Below are 13,592 nucleotides of genomic sequence, written 5' to 3'. Positions count from 1 at the left end.
ACTGAAGGGAATATTGCTGCCAGGATGCATCCTACTACTGTAGCGTGGGAGTTGAAAGTATATCCCTTTTTTCCGTGTGTTTTAAGATATTTAAAACAAATGAAATGATCTGTTCTTGCTGCAAATGTCTTCAGGCACCTCTTATTTTTTCTTATTTTGCTTCCAAAGAGACATATTTTCCTGTCATTTTGAAAGTGGTCTTTCTGAACCAGGTTTTCTGAAGCCAAAGTTTTTTGTTTTTTTTTTACAGTCTAAGGAGCCTTGGAAAGAAAAGCACTTGGACTTCTATAAGTTTCCTTGAAGACGTTTCACTTCTTGTCCGAGAAACTTGATTTGATTTGATAATACTTTATTCATCCCGAGGGAAATTGGGTTAAGGCTGCCAGCCGTGCCAGCGCCATCTTACCCTTCCGACCATACATACATTACACAAACATCACGTGGGGTTGACAGGTCAGAGAGGTATAACAATGGAAAGTGCACAACATGAGGAAAGACGAGAAATAATCCTAAAGACCCTGTTAATATAGTACACGCATAGCTGGATGCAACACGATCAGTCAAGAGCCCAGACCAACAGCCAGCAAATATCCAAAGAAGAGCTTTAAATGTCCTTCAGGAAGTCTGGATAACTTAAAGAAATGACAAGAAAGCTTGCCTAAGAGTTCAGACTGTTCAGACAGACAAATATTGACTTTCACGTTTATTAAAATAGTAAAAACTCTGGTTTTAAATTGTACACTGTATGTCCATTTATGTTTGCACATGTTCCCCTTAACAGCTATACCTATTTCCAGTTTACCTTCCAAACACAAAGAAATGAGGGATGGCTTAACATTTTCGTATCATCATTGAAACACTTAGTATCAAATATTCTTTGCTGATCACTGTACATCAGGGTATATGCAAAAAAAACGAAAGAAAAAAAGATGATCATGACCCGATCAAGTGAATTTCATACAGCAAATCTAAATTTCCTACAGTGCCCTGGTGGCACTCATTTGTAGTGTGACGTAGCCTGAGTAGCAATCAAGCCAGAGACCTCAATTGTTCTTTGCCTCACAATAACACAAAGGTCCGCTGAGCCAAGGACAGCACTGATTGCAAAGTGGATTGGGTGCCCATGAAAATAAAGTCTTTAATGGAAATTTTAGGAAAAAATAATCTTTGAAGGCACCACTCTCATTGTGCAGTAATAATAACCAGGAGGAGGAGGAATAATGGAAGGACTAGCTTTTAATACTAGATCTTTGTTTGAACTTTAAACTACTGATTACCAACACCAAAGTGCAGCTTATTTATCCTTAGACAGGGTTAAGAGGCATCACATGGAGCTTTCTGGCCATTCATCAGCCCCCAGGAACATATCAATATCTTAATGAGTCTCTCACTGAGAAAGGCAACCCCCCCCCCCCCCCCCCCCACACACACACACACCCAACTTCTTTCTTATAAACAAGTATATAAACAAAGAAAAAGATTGAGAGAAGACCGAAGAGAAGCAAAGCGAGAAAGCATGTGCATTACTTGTGTTAAAATCCCAGTTTTATAGCCAATTTCATCCAGAGACTTTGAGTCACAAATGCCTGCCTATTACATCTGCTGGCTCCAAGATCCATCTTAATGAAGTTATTTGCAAGGGCTTACATTATCATGTCGACTATAAGCTTGACTGATCCTCAATTCAGCAGAGTAAATAAAAATGATGAGACAATCATACATCCCAGACAGACTACTTCTATTTCAAATGAAATATGCTAGTGTACCCGCAGAGCATACAGACTACTAAGAGAATGCAATTGCTGATAGTCTCTGTTCAGACGTGCCTCGAGTGATTAGACTTTTTATAAAAATAAATTCCCAGGTTTTGTATGTGTTATAGTGGTTATTCTGGTATAGATTGACTAACATCATGACTTATCCCAATACCACCTCTAGAAATATTGAAAAGATGACTTTACCAGACAAGAAACAGCACAAAAGTTCTTTAAAAAGTGCTGGTTGATTTTGAGAGCCATATGTCACCAGTGAGCGGAGTGCTAACTAATGCTAGCAAGCAGTGACTAATTATTGAAAAACGAGCATCACAAACTTCTTGAACAGGCTTCACCACATATTATTGGACATATTATTTGCCAGCTAATTTCAATGTGCTTCAAGGATCAGTGTGTTGTGCATTCAGAGATGCTATTGTACTTTAGTTGTAAGAAGTGCTAATTTCTGTCGAGCTGATAGGCAACAAAGCATTTTTCCCCCAGAGAACTGCCTCTCACTGGATGTCTTCTGTTTTTTGGGACTTTAGAAATGGATGTGCATTAAAATCCCAGTCAGCAATTTCTGAAATACTCAGGTAATACTCTGGCACCAGCAAGTATGCCAAATTCATTGGAATAAGGGGAAGAAAGGTAATTTAAGTCACTTGAATCCCCTTTTACCTTGCATCCTGTCGATGCTCAGTTTGAACATCAGCAGGTTGTTTTGACCCAAATGGCCTAAATCCACTGAGCAGCAGCCACGTGATTGGCTGACTAGATATCATGTTAATGAGCAGTTGAACAAAAATTGTGTGTTCCCATATGTGGATAGACCTGCTATTGTAGCCAGTGCCATGTGGCTAGTTTTTGGAACTTGGTTTCTAATTGAATATGATGTATGCTAAACTTTTACCTATTAACTAATCTATCCAGTTTTTCTCCTGAAAACTGCACAACGGGTCATATGAATTCAAAATGAGGTCATAGAGACAATTTTTACACTTTACCTTTCAACCAAATTTAGCAATAAAGGGATGTCTTTTTAAAGGTCAAAGCTGATGATCTTTAATCCAGAAAATAACTTCCATGGACATCTGATGCTTGGTGACTTTTTGTTTTTGTTATTTTCCTCTCCACTTAGTTGCCATTTTTAATTGTGTCTCTTGTATTTCTATTCAGCTATTCATGAAAGTATTAATTTGTAATTATAGTTCCTCACCTTTATGCTGCCCTTTCCATTACGCTTTCCATTAAGTTTTGTCTGGTGTTTGCCCCTTATTACTCTCCCTTATCTCTACTACAGTGCAGGACAGATGAAATGTGATTCCACTATTTGTGTCTTCACCTCCATAAAGTTAGCTGTATTTTTACATTTACTAGACAAAAACATTGACTTTGTGTCTAAAATGTCCTTATCTGCAGATACAAACTGGAATTGAGCATAGTGTAACACTGTAACATTCCCTAAGACAAGCTGAAAACAAAAAAAACATCTTGAATGAAATTTTAATAATTACAGTGACTTACTGGTGCTTCAACAGCATATCTCTTATAAGATTTCATCATTCAAAAGCCAATGAGCTCACTATTGTCTGTCAAAGGAAAATGCACAGCTCTTTTTATGAGTCAAATCTATTTTTTAATGAAATCTGCTGAGCAAACAAGAGGCTTTAGCAGATACGCCAGTGCCATTCAATATTCATAATAGTCTGTGAAGGAGGCTTTAGAGGATCTGAGTGAACTGAACTGTGGATATTTGGAATCCTTTGTTTTCAGCCTGCTCGTTCTTACTGGACAGTGCTCCCAGCGAGTGTCAGCCACTGCTTTAGAAATTTGCATGTAGACGTCAGTCCAATCAGCGCAACAGTTTATTTCAGGTTTGTAAAAAAACAAGAAAAAGAAAAGAAAAAATGTATGTACCCCTTAGTGGTCCCTTTCCTATTCACTGTTGTTGTGACCTTTTGGCTCAGCACCACAGCTTCCAACCAAGCATGACTGAAAATGTGACGCTCAGCCTACAGTAAATAAAAAGACAGCAAACATTTTCAAAGCATACGTCTAGAGGAAGCTCTTCTGCTAATAGCAAAGTAATAACTCTTGTCTTGCTGCTGTCCTGTCATTCTATAATTGAATTGGTTGACAGTATCATGCTGCTGCCATGGAGGGGGCTGCCAGAGAAGATAAGTGCAATAATATGGTTTTATACAGAGGCAAAATGTCATAGCAGGTTGGCAAAGCCATGCTGGGTTGAATTAAAAGCCTTGTAAGAATAATGCAAGAAATTTGCTTTTGGATATTTGCTTAATGGTTAATCTGTTGATATGACCATCATGCTGAATAGATTATCTATCTGTTTGCTATCGATCATAACTGAGTGCTTGTCCACAGAATTGGGCTAATGTTTGTCCCTGCTCCTCTAAAAGCATCCAATTTTTTCAGGCTCAAGTTACTATATTTAGTTTTAAAATGTCACTTCAATTTGAAGTAGTAATAGACTTTCCAAAAAGGTCTTATCTTAAAAGCATTGTATATATATACAATGTTTTTAAGACAAGAAAATGTGGTATGTTTTTATATATAAAAGACACCACAAAAGCCCTGCCCTATGAGTCTCAAAAAAGAAGCCAATTGCCAAAATCTGCAGTTCCTCTAATGGCCACTTGAGACAGGCCCCATATAATTCCATGTTGAAATTCAGCCATGAAATTAATATGTTTGCAGCCTCGTCCTAAAAAGAGTTTTGGTAATTAATGTTACTACATTACTTAATAAACATTAGTAACTCTGTAACTACTGTTCCCTTTGCTGACAACTGTATCAACTGTATAAATAATATCAGATTAATCAACTAGTTCAGGCCTAGCTAACAAAAATATGTGGCTCCAGTAGTTTAGTGGTTAGCATTTACTTGGCAAGCAAAAGCTGGGTTTAATTCTAGCTTGACACAAGTCTCCCTTGGGATTGTGTCTGGTATACAAACATGTGGAACTACATGCTGTGGTGACCCCTGGTGGCAAGGGTGCAGCTGAAAGTTACTTTTTATCTGAATAATATGGTCTTCTTTTAGGCAAAGTTTGCACCTTGTCAACGAAGTTAGGTAGAACTTGCTCAGTTAGCAACCCACCCTCTTTTCTAGATGTGGTGACACCTGGGTCTAAAAAGCTAATATGGCTAACACTGAGGTTTTAAAGGTGGACTCTAGAAACTATTGGCTGAAACCACAACAGTAATGCTCATCTTTTGGGTATAGCCTATAGTCCCTCCTCATGCTATTCATAAAAACTATATTTGTCTGGCAAAACTCAAATGGACCATCATATCAGATGGACAACATAGTGGGCCTAACCGTAACACCTTGTAGCTAGGATAGGCTCCAGCCTGCCCATCCCCTTAACCCTGATCAGGATAAGCAGAAGAGAATAGACAGATGGATGTATGCGTTAAGTGTGGCTTATCAATTACTATGTTTTAGAAGAACATAAACTATTTCTATCCATTGTTATTTTTATATCCTTATATCCATTAAAGTAACTTGAAATATTTATCTAGAGTTCATGCACGTTATTTTGCACTTTCTATGGCACTGGCTGTAATTTTAAACAAGCACAGACATACCAGGCCACGCTTATTTGCTCTTTATTCCAAATTATTCTCCCTTCTCTTCCCTATTTGTGAACTATAAAACAGATGAAATGTGATTCCAAGTCTTTGTCTAAAATGTACTTCTTATCTGAATTCCCACGCCAACAGGAAGTGGACTTTTGTGGACTGGTGCATTTCAGAAAGATAAGACAACCCCACCCCAAACAAAAAAACGGAGGTTTTAGTGATCATGTGCATCGGCTTATCAATTATACCGCCTTAGAAGAACAAAAACTGTCTGTGAAAGGAAGATGCAAAGGCTGCTTTTATGACTCAAATCTATTTTCCACTTCAATCTGCTGAACAAACAAGAGGCTCTAGCAGACAGGCCAGTGCTGTTCAATATTCATAATAATCCATAAAGGAGGCTTTAGAGGATCTGGGTGAAATGCATTGTTTTATTGTTGTTGTTTTTTTTTTAAACCCTCTGCTTACTGTTCACTAATCAATTCTGATCTGATATAAAACATTTAGTAGGTATGGTATTTAATAAAACTATTTCACAATCTGTAGTGCAGACATTATTGTTCAGAAAAAAAAACTTTGGATGAAGTTTTATCTCTTGTAGTTGCAGAGGATAATTCCGATGCAGACTGTAACAGCCTTCAGAGTTGTTAAATACTATTCTGAGAACTCCCTCTAGATAATACAAATCCACTCTCGAGGAATATACATTTCCCACCCCTGCAGCCTTTAGCTTATTCTGAGTCAGAGCTCAACAAGTCTCATTCAAATCCAAACTGCAAAGTGATAAAACAGAATCAGGACATAGCAAAGGCTTCAGTTTGGCATCAATGTTATAGTATTTGTTTAATTCTTTTATGTTTTGTGCCAATTGAAAAGTTGAAAACACATTTGAAGCAAGGTTTTGTCTTTAAGTGGTCATCCTCATCTTCTTCAAGTCATCTTTTAAATTTTGGTGTTAATCTGCTTTAAAAAAACAAGCTGTACTACACTTCAGTCTTCAGATATAATAACTATCAATTTGATTTTTCTCCTAAGTTGTTTAAGAATGCAATCAGTGACTTCTCTACTCTGGAGAAACAGCATCAACAAAGTCTGAGCGAGCATGTTTTTTAACCCTTTCATGTACATTCTTGTCATTTATACCTCAGAGAGCAAACTCTGTTGTTTTTTATCTATTCAAATTCCTTCTCTGCTGTGCTGTAATTGATATGTGAGAACACAGAGAGCAACAGACTCTTCTTCTGTTTCTCATCACCGCAAGGCACGGGAGAAACATTATAATATTCAAACTGCATGGTTTTTATCTCCTGCATTGTTGAGGCAATTTACTCAAATGGTTATCTAACCCAGAATGAGGATGTGGGACAGTCAAATCTCTAGCCCCACCTTTCTTTCTGGAAAGCTTCACGGTAGAGCATAAATGTGTGAGTGAGACAGGACTGATGAGTGCAGTCGGCAAATCAAATACAGAGAGAGAGATATGAGTCATGAGAGAAATCAGTAAAATAAAAACTAAGTGCATCTACTCTTTTAAAACAAGATCACAAAGACACATACTTTATGTGTGCCAAATACTGCAGTTCCTCTAACGACCACTTGAGCCTCTGTGTCTCCAAACGTCATAGATGTTAAAATGAATTTCCAACTTAACAGTATTAAAATCTGTGTTTACAACCTGACAAAGAATAAAACAAAAACACAAAAACAAACTTGTTTCTATGCTTTACTCCTTTATATGTATGTTATATGTATGTTGGGTGTTTGGTCCAATTAATAGACAATAGCATTTAGCAGGTTAGCAAGTATCAGTGTCTGTGTAATGGACCCATAAAATTTTTTGTTGCATTTAGTAACTAAATGTTCATCTAAATGCAGCCACTTTTGTCATGGCGACTATGTCCATCTTTTATATACAGTCTATGGCAATAATAAGATAGATAGAGAGATAGTAGGGCTGGGCGATAAATTCATATCTCGATATTTTTTATCTGGATGGCGATATACGATATATATCTCGATATATTTTTTTAAGCCATAAGGTAAGAACACAAAGAGAGTTCTTAGTCAAAGCTGTGTCCCAGATGTCACACAGGCACTTTTATTAACATACAGCGTAGATGTACATGAAGAAATTACTCAAAAATAATATTATTAAATAATAATGCTCCATAAATAAAAGAAAACAATGTTGTTTTTGTGCATAACAAAAAGCTCACAATTGTGCAGTCAAAATGTAAACTAAAAGACGCTGAGCATAATAACAAAGACAGATTTCACAGCTGCTCTATTCCCATGTTCTACTGTGTGGCTGACAGCCTGGAGTTTGAAATCTGCTTCGTAACCGTGTCTTTTAACAGGTGCCATTTATGGCCATAAGCGCACTGTCGTTTTTTGAGAAAATGAAAGGATTTTAGGCCATGCATGTCGTTAGCGCGGTTAGCTCGCGGTTGACGGCGTGCAGCCCCACGCACGGGCGATCCGCGGTAACTCGTTAACGGAGATTTGTCGTGTCCATCTTGTCGTTGCCTGCAGGTGAAGTGATGGGGGAGGAGGAGTTGTGTTCAGTGAAGGAGAGGCGAGGCCCAGTAACGTTGCATAGAGACAAAAGTGGACGAAAGAGAGGCAAACTTGTGGCTCCACAAGTATAATTATAACGTAACATAGACTATATCGATATAAACGATAATGTCATATCTTATATCTTGTATGAAAATATATCGATATTTTTTAAAAACTCGATATATCGCGCAGTCCTAAGAGACAGATCATTATTAATCCATCGGGTAGGTTCCTCTGGGGAATTCGGTTTCCAGTAGCAGAACACCGATAGAAATTTGCATAGTAAAAGTTTTGTTAAGCTGAAAATTTTGATAGTTAACTGCAGTACTTTTGTATCTTCTGTGGCGGTAAATACTGGTTGGACTGAACAAGCAAGAGCTGCTTTTGTTAAAAGCAGCAAACCCCTCAGTTCATTTTTAAATCCAGGGAAAGAAAAGACATCTGACGAGGCAATAACAGTAAGACAAGGATGCCTCCAGGTTAATAAATTATGAAATGAAAGAACAAAGACAAAATTAAAAATGATAAAACATCTGGCACATTTAACCAGGTTCCTGGGCCGACTTTGATTTGTTGTACCGGCAAAGTAAAAATTATTTTAGGGGCATAACCAGGAATGATGACCTAAATATTAGAAATCTTTCATTGCCTTAATATTCTACCTCTATATCTATAGATCTATCTCTAAATATAGAGATGAGTTTAAAGAATGCCAGATTCTCACATTCCAAGAATACACACTGAGAACAAGACCTCATAGAGTCAATGGTGCACTCAGCCCTGAGCAGACTTCTTTCAGTATTATCTCTAAATTAAATGGGAAGCATATTTTGGCTACAGTGTTTTCTAATCATTTTACTGCACGACTTTCTGCTCTATTTGAGTTTGTCGTAGCAGTAATTAGCTGGAAAGAATATATTCATACGATATAGGGAAATAAGTATAGTTAATATTTTAATATTATTTTGAACTTATGAAATATCTAAGAAGTAGAGTTTATTATTGAAATATACATGTTGCCTCAGTGTTGGGATGTAGGCATGCCTGATGTTCTTTATGGTAGTCATAACAACAACCAGCCACTTGAAAGGCAAAGTAGCTAAGCTTCAGTTAGCAATCATTATTATTGATGCCAGCTGCCAGCAAACTTTCTTCTTCTACAACTAATAGACTGGTTATAAATGATGGATGAAACTACAGTGTGGGCTTCAAAGCAGAAGCCTTCTTGTTAGAGTGCAAAATTTAAACCCTGTCTGATATATTGACCTTGATATTTAGCTACTTGCTGATCTATTGGTGTCTGCAATTATAACAAGCGATAAATGGGATTTTAAAAAGTAAAAAAGAGAAGGGAGAAACACCCTTCAACCATGTAATCTGGGCTGATATTACACATTTTGTCCACCGGGGGCACTCTGCAACTTGGCATCACACATGTTTGGAAACGCACAAACAAGGAACTGATCCTAGCAGAGTCAGGGAGAACGTAAACAAGTACTCCACAACTTCTTGTGACAATAAAATACCTTTATTCTGCACCCCCATATTTCTATTCTTAACTAAAAAAAAAACAATAAAAATACAAATAATTTCACATAAAAATATTTAGAATGTCTGTTTATGTTTTTGACAGCTGAAAGATTTTTAAAGCACCAAATATCTGTATCATTTCATATATAAGACAACACATTTTATCGTTCTAAAATATAAGTGGTGATCTCAGTAAAATAGTAAATGGCAACAGAACCTAAATAAATCCAAAAGAAATGTAAGCAAGTTATTCATTTTTCAAATTTACACTAGTCTGTAGTTAGTAAGCTACTGCATCTACTGCGGCTGTTTAAAGCTGTGCTCATCTTTACTTTCCCTGCACTGCCTGTAAGCACACCTCCTCACACACCACATATCATATATGGAGTGGTGCTGACAAAAGACAGATGGAGCAAAATAATATTAATCTAGTCAATATTAATCAAATGTTCTCTAACCACGAGTGCAATAAAAGCAAATATTGCCTTGAACATAATGAAAGGGAGTGAAAGAGAGAGCTAGAAGCATCATCATCTGAGCTCTTCAGTTACGTCGGAATACTTAACCACAGTTTGCAAATAAATCAAAAACTACCGTAAAAATGAGAAGAAAAGCTTTTGGTATCGCAGGTATGAAAAACCTCCAAGCTACTGAACCTTCAAAATGACCTTCCTCCGTGGTATGTTAGCTCTCTTACTCCAAGATAAAGCATGGCACACTTAAAGGCAGAGCAAGAAAGAACTGTATCAGTCGCACATATCGACCTGTCCCAGATACCCAGTGTTTTTAGTCAGGAGTGGAGCCAGTAGGCAGTAGGCCATATTATTAGTCAGATAATTCCAGGGTAGAGACATCCAGCTCAGTTCAACCATGGTGGGCTGTGATGCTGGGCCTCCACAGAGGGTAAAGCTGCTATTGTACCAGGCTGTAATTATACTTTTTAATGTTGTTTGGTTGGGAATTTTACATGGAAGTCTTGCTTTTGGAATCATCCTCATGTGCCCATTAGGGGAACTGCAATTTTTGACATTTGTGTGGCAGTTTTCAGCTCAGAGGTTGCCGCTTGCTTTTCTTTCTTCTTGTTTTTTTGTAATTCTGATGTCTAACGACAGGCTGCACTGGCAGCTACCTTGCCCTCGTGTGATGCTTTCATAACATGAACTGACTTGTGAAGCTTGAAAAATTAAATTCAACTCTTAAATTCACTCTGCCCAAGCAGAGTGAAGCAACAGATCCACAATTCAATTTTCACAGTGCAGAGTAAATAGAAGTGAGAGCTTCAAAATCAAACCTCTGATTGACGTGTTTACTGACCTTATGATGAAATCACTAGAGTCGATGAGGCCACCGTAATGGGACCCCTTCAGGTTCCCGGAGTTCCCCACGACGGCGCAAGTCCTGCAGCGCTCGGGACCGGCATCCATGTAAAGCACCTCATCGGGGATGACTTGGAACAGCTCCTCCACCACTTCGTTGAAGTTGGCCGGCTGCCTCTCTGACTGCAACCACTGGTGACAGAGCACATGCAGGCCTCAGAGACAGACACACAGCTCCAGGGCCACTTTAAGTAGAAGTGATTGAACAAGGGCAGTGGAGCTCAAGACACCGAGCACATTTCTGAAAGAACCTGAGGGGCGGCTTAGCTCCGTCTGCGGGGGCTCTTTTGGCCCTGCTTTCTTCTGGCAGCTTTGAACTCGGAGAGTCAGCAAATAAGCGCAGGAATGTGCGTGTGCTGTCTGCTGAATGGATACAGGACATTCTACATCAATCTAATTTTAAAGCATGGCTTTGGATACATGTGGTTCAAAATTTTCATTCAGCCTTTTCTATCATATTTAAACAACTGGGCAATAAGGTTTTAGGTGGACAGCAGGCAAGTTTAGAATATGCAGCAATTGATGCAGGAATTACATTTAGCTGTGTAACATGTAAATTGTGACAGCTCCTTGGAGAAAAGTGCTCAGATGCACCTTATGGTCATGCCCTTGCCTTGGAGCAGAGCAGGCCACACCATCTGGCCGGGCAACCGTTGATATGTGATGCTTGCCTCATCAAGCTTCCTGTGAGAAGCACTTTCTGGAATGAATAGTGACAGGAGGCAACCTTGCAGTAATTTGCCTATTCCTGCCTCTAATTGGACATGGTGTGAGGTGAATGTGGGAATACTGGATGCCTTCCACACAAAGGTAGGATCATTTCTGTGAATAGCTCTTTCTGATTTAGAGAGCTGCAGTTTAATGATGACATATAGAGAAAGTAAACTATATATTGGGCTGGTACATAAGTACTTATGTAGATGGGGCAAGGGATCCATAAAACACTAAGCGCCATGGTATCCAGCGACCGTGGATTCCTTTTTATGTTTGCTGCGTTTTATGTTCCCCACACGCGACAGGCCAAATGTAGGGGGCGTGACATCCATTAAGCTTTTTTTCCGGTGGAGAGAAAATGGAGGTTGATATGGGGGAAATCTCAGTAAATAACAGTAAAAAAAAAAGTGGATTTCCTGTCACTCTGCATCCAAGGGCTTCTACTCTCAGGGGGCCATTTAGTCAGTGATGCCCAGCAATCACACAGGTGACAAAATCCATCTTGGAAGAGGCAGAGATAACAATTCCTCTGCTGACTGCCATGTCAAGTCATGGTGCTCATGTCAAAACAAATACATTATGTTTAGTCTGACACTAGACAGTTGCCAGATGGAGACTTCAGTGACTTGAAAAGACTGGGATGCACTGAGTTTTCACTGTTACAGTAATAGTAAGATTAAACAGAGACTTTTATGCTTTGTCTCATTTCCTCTCACGCATATATGTTACAGCGTTGGATGCTCATCTTAAGTGTGGCCAAGATTTCAAATGAGGTTGATTTTTTCAATTCTTATCTCCATATGATGTCAGTAGAAAAGGATTTACAAAAAATAGTAAAACATGTTCTGCTGTTTAGAGTAGGGCAGCCCATTCAGAGGAAAGTTGTCACGAAGCATTAGCCAAACCTTTTCTGAAAGAAATGAGGTCCTGCACCTCACACTTTTTGTCACTTGCAGTGATGAAAATGTTATAATTTTGGTGAAATATTAGTCAAGTTAGTGAACTTCAAATGTTTGTGATTTGGGAACAGAGCCATGCGAGATAGTTGCGTTCCTTGTGGTTTGTTATTACAAGGAAACAGACATACAGTGTTACCGATGTTTTTGTTAACTTTCTAGCAACAAAGTCACTAAAGTAAAGCTTTCTGAAAGCTCTTGTAAAAGTTTACTGCTAAACTAGTTTTATGACTGTTTAATTGCCTACAGCAGGGGTGTTAAACATAAGGCCCGGTGGCCAGAAACGGCCCGGTTTGAGCTCAAATCTGACCCACTGGATGGGTTTGGAAAATGTGAAATATTTTTTAATATGTTTTACAACATTTACTGATAATTAAGTTATAACCTTTAATACCACACCAAAGTATTTACATTAACGATAAACAATTCTGCTATTTTTTTAACTACTGACTATAAAAATTGTTTTTTTTTAAATGGGTATGGCTAAAAAAATAAGAAACAAGGGACTTTCTGTGAATTAGCAGAAACTGTTTCATATTTACCGGACAGTGAGAGCAATGAGCTACCAGAACTTTGCAATTTAAGTCCAAAGAGTCATGTTGGCAAATTTCCTTTCATTTACCTCAGCAACATTTCTTTATCATGTAGAAAAACTGACATGTACTGTTAAAAATTTAACTTCTTTTCCTTATAATAAGATATCTACATGTATATTTAACCTTCTTTACACTGACTTCACTGGTCCCGGTGTCCTGCAGGGGAATCAAAATTTGATTCCCCTGCGTCGGGAGCATGTGTTGGGCTCTCCAAATCACAAACAAACAGGATCTCACATTCTTGATTTTTAGTTCCCAAACACTTCTTATAATGACTTATTACTCCTGAAACTTTGGAAGTTTTAGCTCTTTAAACAGTAAAGTTACAGGAGGATACAAATAATTATCAGGCAAAATGTCCTTGGTTTGTTGAAATAATCCCATTGAATACCACGTGAGAACAATAAATGTATGATTTTCTGTTGTAACGCTCAACAATGCAATGCAACAACACTCATTTTTCACTTTTTTACAAAACTAAAACATCACTACATTCAC

The 13,592-nt window shown here is 38.1% G+C and overlaps 1 protein-coding gene across 1 annotated transcript in view; it reads right to left on the bottom strand.

Annotated features, from left to right (window-relative positions):
* Positions 1-13,592, bottom strand: part of LOC146610126 (CMP-N-acetylneuraminate-beta-galactosamide-alpha-2,3-sialyltransferase 1-like) — a 98,712-nt gene that overhangs the window by 40,717 nt on the left and 44,403 nt on the right. The window contains exon 3 of the mRNA XM_085346601.1: positions 10,767-10,960. Coding sequence (XP_085202727.1) covers positions 10,767-10,960 — 194 coding nt within the window. The remainder of the gene's footprint in view (positions 1-10,766; positions 10,961-13,592) is intronic.

Source organism: Diplotaxodon limnothrissa, linkage group LG22 (genome assembly GCF_057381915.1).
Source record: "Diplotaxodon limnothrissa isolate DT_005_m linkage group LG22, D_limnothrissa_male_GT1.1, whole genome shotgun sequence".
NCBI lineage: Eukaryota > Metazoa > Chordata > Actinopteri > Cichliformes > Cichlidae > Diplotaxodon > Diplotaxodon limnothrissa.
The sequence above is the reverse complement of the archived record's forward strand: the minus strand, read 5'-3'. Positions and strand labels throughout refer to the sequence as shown.